The 15,192-nt window shown below is 54.4% G+C and overlaps 1 protein-coding gene across 1 annotated transcript in view; it reads left to right on the top strand.

Moving 5' to 3' along the window:
* Nucleotides 1–15,192, top strand: part of MYO9A (myosin IXA) — a 189,488-nt gene that overhangs the window by 52,109 nt on the left and 122,187 nt on the right. The window contains exons 3-6 of the mRNA XM_054388264.1: nucleotides 160–222; nucleotides 4,310–4,409; nucleotides 9,465–9,517; nucleotides 9,856–9,859. Of these exons, the coding sequence (XP_054244239.1) occupies nucleotides 160–222; nucleotides 4,310–4,409; nucleotides 9,465–9,517; nucleotides 9,856–9,859 (220 nt within the window). The remainder of the gene's footprint in view (nucleotides 1–159; nucleotides 223–4,309; nucleotides 4,410–9,464; nucleotides 9,518–9,855; nucleotides 9,860–15,192) is intronic.

The following is a 15,192-nucleotide window of genomic DNA, read 5'->3' as shown; positions in this document are numbered from 1 at the left end:
TTCTGCCTAGGAAGAAATTGATGTAACTAAGTGAAACAAGGCTGGAACTTCTTTGTGGAAGGCTTAGAAAAGTCCTGCTGGAGCTGTGTGCATTTCAAGCCTGAAGGTTGGCTCAGTGAATAACTCTGCTTTCTTTGTTTTTCATTTTGTCCCTTCCAGAGCTTATGTTGAGAAGTACCTCCTGGAGAAGTCCAGACTGGTCTACCAGGAGCACAACGAGAGGTAGGTGCTGCTGGGCTGCTCCTGGGCTTGGTGCTGCTGGGGTGAACTCTGAACAGCTGGCAGGGGCAGTGGCACTCCTTGATCCTGCTCCACTCTGCTGAGGCCCCACTGGAGCACTGTGTCCAGATCTGGAGCCTCTGTTACAAGAAGGATCTGGAGGTGCTGCTCAGAAAGCAAGGATGGGGCAGCATGCCTTCAGTCAAAGTGGTACAGGGACTCCTCATGCCTGCTGGGGTGGAGAGGGGAAGCTCTTCTCAGCTAATTCTGCAGGATCTCATCAAAAGCTCCCTGGCCATGGGGGGAGGAGACCAAATCAAGTGAATTACAAGAAGGATATCCCTGTTCCAGGAAGGATCTGGAGGTGCTGGAAGGTGTCCAGAGAAGGGCCACCAGGATGAGCAGAGGGCTGGAGCTGCTCTGCTATGAGGACAGCCTGAGAGAGTTGGGGTTGTGCAGTCTGCAGAGGAGAAGGCTCCCAGGAGACCTTCTTGTGGCCTTCCAGTATCTGAAGGGGGCTCCAAGAAAGCTGGGGAGGGACTTTTGAGGGTGTCAGGGAGTGACAGGACTGGGGGGAATGGATCAAAGCTAGAAATGGGGAGATTCAGATTGGATGTTAGGAAGAAATTCTTCCCCATGAGGGTGGTGAGAGACTGGCAGAGGTTGCCCAGGGAGGTGGTGGAAGCCTCATCCCTGGAGGTTTTTGCAGCCAGGCTGGATGTGGCTGTGAGCAACCTGCTGTGGTGTGAGGTGTCCCTGCCCATGGCAGGGGGTTGGAACTGGCTGAGCCTTGAGCTCCCTTCCAGCCCTGACAATTCTGTGACTCTATGATTCTAACCCTGTGCTGCAAAGAGCAATGAGGCTCTTGGTGTTCTGCTCTCAGGGAGGAAGGTACTGCCCAAGGGAGATACAGCCACAGAACTGTCAGGGTTGGAAGGGACCCCAAAGCTCATCCAGTTCCAACCCCCTGCCATGGGCAGGGACACCTCACACTACAGCAGGTTGCTCAAGGCCTCATCCAGCCTGGCCTTGAACACCTCCATGGAGGGGAACATCCACAGCCTCCCTGGGCAACCTGTTCCAGTGTCTTCTCACCCTCACTGTCAAAATTTCTTCCTCATCTCCAGTCTTAATCTCTTCTCTTCCAGCTCACAGCCATTGCTGTGACCTCCTCCTGTCACTGCAAGCTGTGGGACAAGGTCCCCCCCCAGCTCTCCTGTAGGGCAGCATTTTATTGACAGTCTCTGACTTGGATTTTCCACTGTCCCTAGCATTTGTGTCACAGGGGTGGCTACTGTTGGTTTTCATGTGCAACTTGTAAGCTATTTGCTATCTGATCTGTGGAAGGTCCTACATATGGTTCAGAGCAACCCCCAGCATCAATCCAGGCTGGGGGTGAAGGGCTGGAGAGCAGCTGTAAGGAGAAGGACTTGGTGGTACTGGGGGTGAAAAGCTGGCCAGGAGGTGGCACTGAGCACTGCCAGCCCAGCCCCAGCCCTGCCCTGGGCTGATCCCCAGCAGTGTGGGCAGCAGGGGCAGGGAGGGGATTCTGCCCCTCTGCTGTGCTCTGCTGAGACCTCCCCTGCAGTGCTGGGGCAGCTCTGGAGCCCTCAGCACAGACAGGGACCTGCTGGAGCAGGGCCAGAGGAGGCCACAGCAATGCTGGCAGGGCTGGAAGGGCTCTGCTGTGAGGCCAGGCTGGGAGGGTTGGGGTGGTTCAGCCTGGAGAAGAGAAGGCTCCAGGGAGACCTTGTGGTGGCCTTTGAGTGCTTCAAGGGTGATCAGAGAGCTGGGGACAGAGTTTGAGCAGGGCCTGTGGTGCCAGGCCAAGGGGGATGGTTTGAACTGAAAGAGGGAGACTCAGATTGGAGAGAAGGAAGAAATGTTTGCCCCTGAGGGTGCTGAGAGCCTGGCCCAGGCTGCCCAGAGAGGTGGGAGCTGCCCCATGGCTGGCACCATTGCAGGTCAGGCTGGTTGGGCTGTGAGCAACCTGCTGTAGCTGCAGCTGTCCCTGCTGGCTGCAGGGGGGTTGGACTGGATGAGCTTTAAAAGTCCCTTCCAGCCCAACCCAACCCAGTCTGTGGCTGACTCTCTGATAATTTTAGGGGAGGTTGCTCTTTCAGTTGTGTTTCACAGTTCTTACCAGGGGGAGGTCATCAGAAAGGCTTCTAGAGAAAGCTGAAATGATGCAGACAACAAACTTGAGCAAATTATTCCACCTGCAGCACGTTCCTCCTAGCTCATCCCTCCCTCAGGACTTCTCCCCCTGATCTGTCATCAGTGTGCTGCTTCTTGCTGTCTTCCAACTCCTGGCACTCCTCTCTGTGTCTTCCTTCTGAGGCAGATGTTGTGTGAGAAGCTTTCTTGAAGGCTCCCAAAGTTAAATAACCAACACAGCCTTGACAAACATCCTCCTGGGTGTTGCCAGATGATTAAAGTTGGTTCCTCCTGGCCAAGAGCCAACAGGAAAGCAGAGTTTGGATTTTAGAAAGGCTTCCACTCCCCTAAGTGTTAATCCTTGCTGGAGCAAAGCAGATGAGTGTCTCTTGGGCTGGGTTTGGGATTAGTAGTAGGCAAGTGTGGGGAATGTTTCCATAGCCATGGTCTGCTCTGTCTTGGGGAACTGCAACTGCAAAATCAATTCCTCCTTCTAGGTATTAAAAATGATGCTGAGCTCTGCATTCTAGGCAAGAGGATGTTTGGCTTCTAATAAATCCTGGAATCAGAGGGGTTGGAAGGGACCTCTGGAGATCATCCAGTCCAAGCCCCCTGCCAGAGCAGGATCACCCAGGGCAGGTCACACAGGGATGCATCCAGATGGGGCTGGAATGTCTCCAGAGAAGCAGACTCCACAACCTCTCTGGGCAGCCTGCTCCAGGCCTCCAGCACAGTAAAGAATTTTTTTCTCCATGTTGAGGTGGAACCTCCTGGGTCCCAGCTTGTCCCCTTTGCCCCTTGTCCAGGACACCACTGAGCAGAGCCTGGCTCCTTCTTCTTGCCGCCCTCCCCTCAGATACTGACAGACATTGATCAGATCCCTCTCAGCCTTCTCTTCTCCAGACTAAACAGCCCTAGGGCTCTCAGCCTTTCTTCATCAGGCATGTTCCAGCCCCTTCATCATCCTCATAGCCCCTCTTGCACTCTCTCCAGCAGTTCCCTGTACCTCCTGAACTGGGGAGCCCAGAAGTGGACACAGTCCTCCACTTGTGGTTTTGCCAGGGCAGAGCAGATGGGAAGGAGAACCTCTCCTGACCTGCTGGCCACTCTCTTCCTCATGCACCCAGGAGACCATAGACACAGAGGCACTGCTCCTGTTCCTGACAGCAAATGAGATCATCTCAGCTGGGAATCCTTTAAGGGATGGTCTGGGGCCCTGGATGTCATGGGTGGAAATGGGAGGTCTTGGTGTCCCTGCCTGTGGCAGGGGGGTTGGAACTAGATGATCCTTGAGGACTTTAAACCTCTTAGCTCTCTCAGAGCTCTGCCCATCTTCCACCACCACTAATGCAAGGGGTGAGACACTGGCACAGGTTGCCCAGGGAGGTGGTTGAGGCCCCATCCCTGGAGGTTTTTAAAGCCAGGCTGGAGGGGGCTCTGAACAACCTGATCCAGTGTGAGGTGTCCCTGCCCATGGCAGGGGTTTGCAACTGGATGATCCTTGAGGTCCCTTCCAACCCTGAGAATTCTATGATTCTATGATTCTTTGTGATTTAATTTTGTCTTTACCTCATAGAATCAGGATGCTTTAGGGTGGAAGGGACCTTTAAAGGTCATCTGCTCCTACTCCCCCTGCAGCCAGGGGCATCCCCAACTAGAGCAGGTTGCTCAGAGCCCCAAACAACCTGACCTGCAATGGTGCCAGGGGTGGGGCAGCTCCCACCTCTCTGGGCAGCCTGGGCAGGCTCTCACCACCCTCAGTGTCAAACATTTCTCCTTTGTGTTCAGAGTGGGTAGGAGCTGTTTCTGAACAGCATTCAAGCCTGAGTTTGGAAGCTAGAAAATCAGGTTCTGAGGTTTCCCTGAGCTTCTCTGCTTACTGCTGCTGCTGGCTTTGAAGTCTCTAACAGCTTTGTTTTCCCTCTGTCCCCAGGAACTACCACGTGTTTTATTACCTGCTGGCAGGAGCCAGCGAGGAGGAGCGCTCAGCCTTCCACCTGCAGCAGCCTCAGGAGTATCATTATCTCAACCAGGTAGGAATCCTCTGCAGGAACCCAGCACAGGATCTTCTCTGCCCTACTGCTGGCAGTTCATGCTCAGAAAGATGCTGTCTGCTTGTCCTGGTGCTCCATCACTGCAAGTGGTTCTGTCTTGGCAGTTTAAACAGCTGAGAGAATGAAGCAGAGAATTCCAGAATGGTTTGGGTTGCAAAAGCCCCTGAGCAACCCAACCCCACCATGGCCACCAAACCATGGCCCCAGGTGCCATGGCCACAGGGTTCTGGAACACCTCCAGGGATGGGGACTCCACCACCTCCCTGGGCAGCCTCTTCTAATCCCTCACACCACTCCTGCAGCAAAGAAATTCTTCCTCATCTCCAACCTAACCCTCCCCTAGCACAATTTCAGGACATTTCCTCTCTATTACCTGATGCTAAGGAGCAGAGCCCAACCCCCAGCTCCCTGCAACCTCCTCTCAGGGAGCTGTAGAGAGCAATGAGGTCTCCCTCAGCCTCCTCTTCTCCACACTAAACACCCCCAGCTCCCTCAGCTGCTCCTCCCCAGCCCTCTTCTCCAGACCCTTCCCCACCTTTGTTGCCCTTCTCTGGCCCTGCTCCATTCCCTCAATGTCCTTCTTGCATTGAGGGCCCCAAACTGAACCCAGCACTGGAGGTGTGGCCTCCCCAGAGCTGAGTCCAGAGGCACAATGGAACCAAACCAGTCACTGTTCCCTGCTTTTGTGCCTTGCTTGGGCTGTGGCAAAGACAGGGAGGCTTGAACTGTGGAAGGGAGAAGGGCAAGAGAAGGGATTCTGCCTCTTGACTCTGCCCTGCTGAGACCTCACCTCTGATCCTGCCTCCAGTTCTGGTGTCCTCAGCACAAGAAGGACACAGAGCTGCTGGAGAGCGTCCAGGGGAGGCCACAAAGATGATCCAAGGGCTGGAGCAGCTCTGCTGTGAGGCCAGGCTGAGGGAGCTGGGGGTGTTCAGCATGGAGAAGACTCCAGGGGGGACCTTAGAGCTGCGTTTTAGTGCCTGAAGTGATCCTACAGGAAGGCTGCAGAGGGACTTCTCCTGAGGGTGTCTAGAGACAGGCCAAGGGGGAATGGTTTGAAGCTGAGGCAGAGCAGGGTGAGACTGGAGCTGAGGAAGAAGTTCTTCAGTATGAGGCTGGTGAGACACTGGAACAGGCTGTCCAGAGTGGTTGTGGCTGCCTCCTCCCTGGAGCTGCTCAAGGCCTGGCTGGATGTGGCCTTGAGCAAGCTGGGCTGGTGGGAGGTGTCTCTGCCTGTGGCAGGGGGTCAGACCTGGATGATCTTGAAGGTCCCTTCCAGCCCAACCCCTTCTATGAATCTTCCCAATGCTTATCAATACCTACAGGGTGGGTGTCAGGAGGATGCTTCTGTGGTTATCAATGAGCAGTGATTTTCACCCTAAAGCTGGAGAGCAGCTCCCAGCACACCCAGCACAACCCCAACAAAGTCTTCTAGACAAAGGCTTGAATTCCAAAACAGATCCTGGCAGGGAGCAGGGAGGGGATTGTCCCCTGGGACTCAGCTCTGGGGAGACCACACCTGGAGTGCTGTGTTCAGTTCTGGGCACTTCAATCCAAGAGAGATGTGGAGGTGCTGGAGGGAGTGCAGAGGAGGGCAAGGAAGCTGGGAAGGGCCTGGAGAATAGATCTGATGAGGAGTGACTGAAGGAGCTGGGGAAGGTTAGTTGGAAAAGAGGAGGCTGAGGGGAGACCTCATTGCTGTCTACAACTCCCTGCAAGGAGGCTGTGGAGAGGTTGGTGCTGGTCTCTTCTGACAGGGAATTAGTGACAGAACAAGAGGGAATGGCCTCAAGCTGCAGCAGGGCAGGGGTAGGCTGGACAGGAGGAAGAATTTGTTCACAGTGAGAGTGGTCAGGGACTGGAATGTGCTGCCCAAGGAGGTGGTGGAGTCCCAAGCCTGGAGGTGGTTTGGCTGTGGTGCTTGGGGCTATGGTTTAGGGGTGACCCTTGCAGAGTAGGGTTCTGGGTTGGACTTGGTGATCCTGAGGCTCTTTACCAACCTGAATGTTTCTGTGCTTCTCTGATCTCAGTTACCTGAGGGTGTTTAAAGATCTTTTACACTTGGGCTGTCAAACCCAGCATCTCTTGTAAGACTCCCAGCTCCCACCCACTGGTGGGAAGCAGTTCCCCCAAAGGAGTATCACCTCAGCAGCTGGAGGCTCTCTGCCTGCTGGCTTGGTGCCTCAGGCAGGATTTGGAGCTCTGGGGTGATCCTCAGCACCATCTGTGCAGCGGGAGAGTGCCAGGGTGGTTTGGATCAAATGTGTCAGCTTCAGAGGCTCTGTTGGGTGGTTTGCTGGGTTCCTGTTAGCTGAAAACATTGATTTTAATTACAGCCCTGCCTCTTTCAGGAGCACTTTGGGGGTGTTACCAGTTTGGAGTGAAATTAGCAAGCGGTGTGTGGAAGGAGGAGGAACTGGGGACTAATTAACATCAAGTGTTTAATTGAAATGAGGGTGCTGTGGGACTCCAGTGGGTCAGGGAAGCAGCCTCTGGACTTGCAGAGCGTGGACAACACCAACAATCTGCAGATTTCAGTTTTGTTGTGATCCTTTTTACAGGCTGGAGGATCAGGGTGAGCATTAGAGAGCCTTTAGCACTGACAGCTTTGGGAAGGGGAACCCTTGAGGTGCTTGCAGTGCATCCTTTCCTCTCAAGGCTTTCTGACACTGCCCTAACAGCTTTCCTGGTGCTCTGCAGGCAAAGGGGGAACGGGCAAATAAGGAGGGAAAAAGCAAAAAGAGGGTGTGGAGGAATGGGGAGAAAACTCTGGACAGTTATTCCATGAGCCTGGAGCATTTAGAGGAGCTTCTTCCATGGAACCCAGAGAAATCCCTGCCTCCCTGCAAGGACAAGGAATGAGCTCAGAAATGAAGCTAAATCTTGAACATTACAACTGAAATATCCCAATTGAAAAGTGATAAATGAATGATTCAGGTCCCTCAAGTCAAGGAATGCCTCAGCCCTTGAGTCAAGCAGCATTTGCATTCTCCCAGGCCCCTCAGCTCACCCCTTGTAGCAAAGCAAACCTGCTCTTGGTGTGGTGCATGAGGGCTGATCCTCTTGGGTTGCTTGCCCAAGGGCTGCAGCTGTTTTGGTGATCTGTAAATGCAAGGAGCAGGTCTGAGAAGGAAAATGTCAGTTCTGCTCAGACAGCAACCTGACTTCAGCTCTGCCCTGAGCCTGGGTGACATCTCCATGGCTCACAGCAACTGTGCCTCCCAGGGCAGAGCCTGCAGCTTGCTGAATGTTTCCTCTGCTGGTTATTGACATTTGAAGGTTTGAAATCAGTGATTTAGAGGCTGAGATCATAGAATGGTCCAGGCCAGAAGGGACCTCCAAAGCTCATCCAGACCAACCCTCTGCACTCAGCAGGGACATCCCCAATTGGATCAGGCTGCCCAGGGCCTTGTTGAGCCTCACCTTGAATATCTCAAGGGATGGAGCCTCAACCACCTCCCTGGGCAACCTGTTCAGTGTTCCAGCAGCCTCCTGGTACAGAACTTGTTCCTCACATCCAATCTCAATCTGCTTTGCTCTAGTTTGAAGCCATTGTCCCTGGTCCTGTCCCTGCAGGCCTTTTGGAACAGTCTCTCTGCAGCCTGCTTGTAGCCCCTTTCAGGTCCTGGCAGGCTGCTCTGAGGTCTCCCTGGAGCCTTCTCTTCTCCAGGCTGAACACCCCCAGCTCCCTCAGCCTGCCCTCACAGCAGAGCTGCTCCAACCCCCTGAGCATTTTCATGGCCTCCTCTGGACCCTCTCCATCAGGTCCATGTCCTTCCTTGTTTGCAGTTCAGCAGGAGCTCTGGTGCCAAGTGTCTCTCCTGTTGGCACTGGTCACTGTCATGGGCTTTGACTTCTCTCAACTCCTTCTTTGACTGATAGGAAAAGAGTGCAAGGTCCTGCAGTGCTGCTCCTAACTGGACAGAGAATCCCAGTTCAGGATTCCTAGAATGGGTTGGGTAGGAAGGGACCTTCAAAATCATCCAGTTCCAACCCCCTGCCATGGGCAAGGACACCTCCCACCAGCCCAGCTTGCTCATCCAGCCTGGCCTTCAACACCTCCATGGAGGGGACATCCACAGCCTCCCTGGGCAACCTGTGGCAGTGTCTCCCCACCCTCACTGAGAGAATTTCTTCCTCATCTCCAGTCTCATTCTCCCCTCCTCAAGCTTCAATCCATTGCCCCTCATTCTAGCACTACAAACCTTTGTAAGAAGTCTCTCCCCAGCTTTATTGTAAACCCCCTTCAGGTCCTGGAAGGTTGCTCTAAGGTCTTCCTGGAGCCTTCTCTTTTCCAGGCTGAACAGCCCCAACAGTCCCCATAGGGGAGGCTCTCCAGCCTCTGATCATATTGGTGGCCTCCTCTGCCCCCCTCCCAACAGTTTGATGTTCTTTGATGCTGATTTACAGCACTTTTATGTGTCTAGAGCAGGGGTTCAGAGTAGAAGCAAACCCCTGCTGTTCACTATAATGTTTTCCCATCAAGAGATCTTCAGCTGGAGGTAAACCAAAGGTTTCTCCAACCATGTAGAGAAAGATCTTCAAATCCATTAAGCTGATTGCATGAGAGATCCTCAGTGCCTGGAACACACTGCAGGCAGGAGTCAGGGCACCTGTAGTGATAGGATGAGAGGGAATGGATAGAAGCCTGAGGAGGACAGATTGAGGTTGCAGATGAGGAAGAAATTCTCTCCAGTGAGGGTGGGGAGACACTGGCACAGGCTGCCCAGGGAGGTTGTGGCTGCCTCCTGCCTGGAGGTGTTCAAGGCCAGGCTGGATGAGGCCTTGAGCAAGCTGTGCTGGTGGGAGGTGTCCCTGCTCATGGCAGGGGGTTGGAACTGGATGATGTTGAAGCTCCCTTCCAACCCAACCCATTCTGTGATTCTCTGAACCCAAGAGCTTTAGAAGCCTTTCCCTGAACCAAAAATCAGAGTAGGGAAGGAGTCTGCAGAAGAAGAATTGCCTTCACTTGGGAAGCCACCAGGGAGCTGGTTTGGGGTGCCCAGCACTTAACCCAGTCTGCCTTGCTCTCAGATGGCAAAGCAAGCCCTCAGCCAGAGCTGGGGCGATGGTTGCTATGACTCTGAGCTGCTCAGTACACGTCCCTCTGTCCTCTGTGTTGCTGGTGCAGGGCTGCTGCTCTCTGGGGTTTGTTAGGTGCACCAGGAGCTGAGCAGAAAACCAAGTCAGATGAAATTTAACTCTTCCTTGCTTCTCCCTGCCTCTGCCCTGCAGTGGTGTTGCTTTGTGTGTGAGCTCAGGGCCATGCAGGTGTTTTCTGCCTTTGCCCTTATTGTGGTGCCTTTCATCTGGAAAGCTTCCTCAGCACTTGGAGGTGGTCAGCTACTCTGAGCAGACTAAGAAGGTTTGTTTTGTTCCTTCTTGACAGCAGAAGTGCTGATTTATGGAACTTGTGATCCAGCAGCCCTGTGAGAGCTGAGATGTCTGTCTGAGAAAGCAGCAAATCAGACTTTGAAGAGCTGCATCAATCCCTGGAGATGGTAGCAGTGGAGCTGCTCTCCAGCTTCCAGGGGGAAAAAAACAGAAAACACAAATCCCAACTCGTCCCTCCCCATCCACCTGTGAGGAAATCAAACTCTGCTGTTATTCAGAGTGCAAAATTCAGTTCCTTCTCCCCAAGCAGTTCCACTGCCAGGCTCAACCTTTCCAGACGGATCGACCCCAAAAAAAGGAAGCAGGGAAGCCTCTCCCCCTCCCCTGACTCTCCTGTAAGCCACCCTGGAGGTGCTGCCTTCAGCTGGTGATGTGCTTTGGGTGTCTGTGTGTCCTGTGGGGTCTGTTGGCTTTGCCTTGCATGGGGAAGCATGTCTGAGGTCAGCTGCCTCTGTTCCTGCTCGGTTTGCTGTGTGCTGAATGGCTGCTGGGCTCTGCCTGAGGCAGCTGGAAGGGTCCCAGGTGGTCTCTGCAGGAGCTGGGCTGCACTTGGGCTAGAGAAGCATCCTGACAGCAAGGCTTTGCTGCAAGGGCCTTGGGAGGGGGGGAGGGAAAGGGATTGGACCCCCCAAAGGGTTAAAAATGGTGACTATTGGACTGGCATCCTTGGTACACCCTCTGAAGATGAGCCAGCAGTGCCCAGCTGGCCAAGGAGGCCACCAGCAGCCTGGCCTGGAGCAGCAATGGTGTGGGCTGCAGGAGCAGGGCAGGGATTGTCCCCCTGGACTGGGCACTGGGGAGGACACAGCTGGAGTGCTGGGGTCAATTCTGGGTCCCTGACTGCAAGAAGGACATTGAAGAGGAGGAGCAGGTCCAAAGAACAAAGCTGGGGAAGGGTCTGGAGAAGAGGGCTGGGGAGGAGCAGCTGAGGGAGCTGGGGGTGTTTGGTGTGGAGAAGAGGAGGCTGAGAGGAGACCTCATTGCTCTCTACAGCTCCCTGAGAGGAGGCTGCAGTGGGGTGGGGGTTGGGGTTTTTTCCCTAGTCTCAAGTGACAGAAGAAATGTCCTGAAATTGTGCCAGGGGAGGGTTAGGTTGGAGATGAGGAAAAATTTCTTTGCTGCAAAAGTGGTGAGGGATTGGAAGAGGCTACCCAGGGAGGTGGTGGAGTCCCCATCCCTGGAGGTGTTCCAGAAGCCTGTGGTCATGGCACCTGGGGCCATGGTTTGGTGGCCATGGTGGGGTTGGGTTGCTGGTTGGACTGGAGGAGCTCAGAGGCCTTTTCCAACCCAAACACTTGTATTCATCAGCATCCTTTATACATCTGCAGCCTTCCAAGGTCCCACAAGAGCAGGCAGTGAAGAGCTTTTCCCTGTCCCTTCATCCACTGAAGCTGCAAAGACCTTCATTGCCTAAGGAATGGGTTAGGACAACTTGCTGGAAGAATGAAGATTGAAACAACTCTCAGCTTTGATTCCTTCTCCTGGAGAGGCCACTGAGGCTCCCCATGTGGGATGGCCTGATTTTGCCCAGCAGTTGTGTGTCCTGTTGCAGCTTGGCTGTTAGCTGCTGGTCTCTGGTCCCTTGGTGGCAAACCACAGGTGGGCTTCAGCTGGTGATTCACTGCTGAGCACAGCCTGCACCTCCCACAGCACTAACTGCTCAACCTGCAGTCAACCTGCTGCACACACCCCCTCAGGAAGAAACCCTCTGTGTTGTCAATAGACTCACAGAATGGTCTGGGTTGGAAGGGACCTCCAAAGGTCACCCAGCCCATCCCCCCTGCACTCAGCAGGGACATCCTCCACCAGAGCAGGTTGCCCACAGCCCTGTCCAGCCTCACCTTGAGTATCTCCAGGGATGGAGCCTCAACCACCTCCCTGGGTAACCTGTTGCAGTGTTCCAGCAGCCTCCTGCTGCAGAACTTGTTCCTCACATCCAATCTCAATCTGCTCTGCTCTCATTTCAAACCATTGCCCCTGGTCCCAGTTTAATGGCATCTTCTGACTGAACCATAGAATCACAGAATCAGCCAGCTTGGAAGAGACCTCCAAGATCCTCCAGTCCAACCTATCCCCCAGCCCTAGCCAATCAACCAGACCATGGCACTAAGTGCCTCATCCAGGCTTTTCTTGAACACCTCCAGGGACAGTGACTCCACCACCTCCCTGGGCAGCACATCCCAATGGCAAATCTCTCTCTGTGAAGAACTTCCTCCTAATCCCCAGCCTAGACCTCCCCTGGCACAGCTTGAGACTGTGTCCCCTCCTTCTGCTGCTGCTTGCCTGGGAGCAGAGCCCAACCCCCACCTGGCTACAACCTCCCTTCAGGGAGTTGTAGACAGCAATGAGGTCTGCCCTGAGCCTCCTCTTCTCCAGGCTGAACACCCCCAGCTCCCTCAGCCTCTCCTCACAGGGCTGTGCTCCAGACCCCTCCCCAGACTTGCTGCCCTTCTCTGGACTGGTTTCCTACCTGGGCTGAACTAAGAAACGTTATGGTTTTGGCTGAAACTCCCAAGCAGTTTCAAAAATGACTGTGGAGCCAGCATAGGTAAGGACCAATCCCAGCATTCAGCTGATGTTTTGGGGTGTGGAACCATTTGACCATCTGGATAAAGGTCATTCTGTAGGCATTAGCTGCAGTGTCAGAGAATGGTGCTGAGAATCTTTTAATGAGTAGAAATTCCATTCTTCAAGCACTGTCTTTCCATGGTATTGTCTCATTGAAAGCTCACTTCCTTCATGCATCTTGGGAGCAGTAAGAAAAAGTCACCTAGAGATCACCAGGAAAGAAGGCCTTTTGGAGCAGTCCCTCTGCTTGTAGCCCCTTTCAGGTCCTGGCAGGCTGCTCTGAGGTCTCCCTGGAGCCTTCTCTTCTCCAGGCTGAACACCCCCAGCTCCCTCAGCCTGCCCTCACAGCAGAGCTGCTCCAACCCCCTGAGCATTTTCATGGCCTCCTCTGGACCCTCTCCATCAGGTCCATGTCCTTCCTTGTTTGCAGTTCAGCAGGAGCTCTGGTGCCAAGTGTCTCTCCTGTTGGCACTGGTCACTGTCATGGGCTTTGACTTCTCTCAACTCCTTCTTTGACTGATAGGAAAAGAGTGCAAGGTCCTGCAGTGCTGCTCCTAACTGGACAGAGAATCCCAGTTCAGAGATTCCTAGAATGGGTTGGGTAGGAAGGGACCTTCAAAATCATCCAGTTCCAACCCCCTGCCATGGGCAAGGACACCTCCCACCAGCCCAGTTTGCTCATCCAGCCTGGCCTGGCCTCATAGCAGAGCTGCTCCAACCCTCTGATCATTTTGTGCCCCTCCTCTGGACCCTTTCCATCAGGTCCTTGTCCTTCCTGTGTTGAGTGCTCCAGGGCTGTCCCCTGTACAGTCTTTCATGGCAATCCCTGGGTAGCTTCCCTGACCTTAGCCAGCAGGGGATCTGCTTGCTCCAGCAGTCCCTGGGCTTGGGCTGTGCAATGCTTCTCTGCCCTAATATCCAGAAAATTCCTGGGTTTATCTGCAATTATGATCCATTAGGAGCTGAAGCAGCACAGGCAGCATTGGCTATGGAGGAGATAGGTTGGAAAAGGCCTTTCCATGGGGCTTAATGAGCTTGGCAATTGTGATGTAAATCATCAATTAAAGGCCCTTGGGGAGTCTGTGCTGTGTGGGAGCTGTGGGCTCCTGACTTCGTCTGGGATGGATGATGGCACAAGGTGGAACTGTCCCCGGGAATGTGGATGCCACTTCAGAAGTGGTGGGGAAAAGCACCCTTGTGTGCAGAATTTTGCAATGTTGGCAGAAAGACATCAGACTGTTGGAGTGGGGCCAGAGGAGGCCACCAAGATGATCAGAGGGCTGCAGAACCTCCCCTGTGGAGCCAGGTTAGGAGAGTTGGGGCTGTTCAGCCTGGAGAAGAGAAGGCTCCAGGGAGACCTTAGAGCAGCTTCCAGTACCTGAAGGGCTCCAGAAGAGCTGGGGAGGGACTTTGGACAAGGGCTGGGAGTGCCAGGATGAGGGACAATGGCTTTGAGCTGGGGGAGGGGAGATGGAGACTGGACAGCAGGAGGCAGTTCTGCACAGTGAGAGTAGTCAACTGCTGGACCAGGTTGCCCAGGGGGGTGGTGGAGGCCCCATCCCTGGAGACATTCAAGGTCAAAGTCAGTGGGGCCCTCAGCAACCTAATGGGAGATGGATAGTGAAGTGCTAGTTGGGGATGGCTCTGCTCACTGCAGGGGGGTTGGGCAAGATGACCTTTGAGGGGTCTGAGCAGAGCAGAGGGCAGAATCCCCTCCCTGTGCTGCTGCTCTCCCTGCTCTGGATGCAGCTCAGCACACAGCTGGCTCTGGGCTGCCAGGGACCACTGCTGGCTCCTGGGGAGTTTGTCACCACCTGACACCCCCAAGGCCTTCTCCAGACTACTCTGGAGCCACTCCTTACTCAGCCTGGATTTGTGTTCAGGTTCCCCCCTGTCCCTGCAGGACCTTTTCATGCTGTGTACTCTTTTTGATATCTAAGCAGCAAACTTCTGCCTTGCTGTTGGAGCTCATCCTGGTTGGTTGTTCCTTGCTGTCTCTGCTCTGGTGTCCCTGGGCTGGCTTTTGGGGTCACAGGCTCACAGGATGGTAGGGGTTGGAAGGGACCTCTGGAGATCCCCAAGTCCAAGCCCTCTGCCAGAGCAGGAGCATAGAACCCAGCACAGGTCACACAGGAACACATCCAGACAGGGCTGCAAAGGCTCCAGAGAAGGACACTCCACAACCTCTCTGGGCAGCCTGCTCCAGGGCTCTGGGACTCTCACAGTGCAGAAGTTCCTCATCCTGTTGAGGTGGAACCTCCTGTGCTGCAGTTTCCATCCATTGTCTCTTGTCCTATCCCAGGGCACAGTGAGCAGAGGCTGTCCCTGTCCCTTCCCTCCTGACCCCCAGCCCTCAGCTATTGATAGACATTGATCAGATCCCTCTCAGCCTTCTCCTCTCCAGACTGCACACCCCCAGGGCTCTCAGCCTCTCCTCCCCAGGCACTGCTCCAGGCCCTTCAGCAGCCTTGGAGCCCTCCCTTGGACTCTCTCCAGCAGATCCCTGTCCCTTCTGAACTGGAGAGTCCAGACTGGATGCAATATTCCAGGTGGGGCCTCAGCAGGGCAGAGCAGAGGGGGAGGAGGCTCTGCTGGCCACAGTGCCCTGAATGCAGCCCAGGCTCACCCCCTACAGTTCTTCCCCATAACATCAGCAGAGCCTCTCGGTGACCTCATTCCTCACTACCTGCCTGGGACTGTTCTAGCTGCTGCTAGGAGGCATGGAGGTCACTCAGTGATGTTTAGGAGGTGCTGAGCTGGCCATCTGGAGGTGTGCTGAGCTTGCTGTCCTTCAGCACTC

Source organism: Indicator indicator, chromosome 16 (assembly GCF_027791375.1).
Source record: "Indicator indicator isolate 239-I01 chromosome 16, UM_Iind_1.1, whole genome shotgun sequence".
Taxonomy (NCBI): domain Eukaryota; kingdom Metazoa; phylum Chordata; class Aves; order Piciformes; family Indicatoridae; genus Indicator; species Indicator indicator.
Note: the sequence above shows the minus strand (reverse complement) of the source record. Positions and strands in the feature narration are given on the sequence as shown.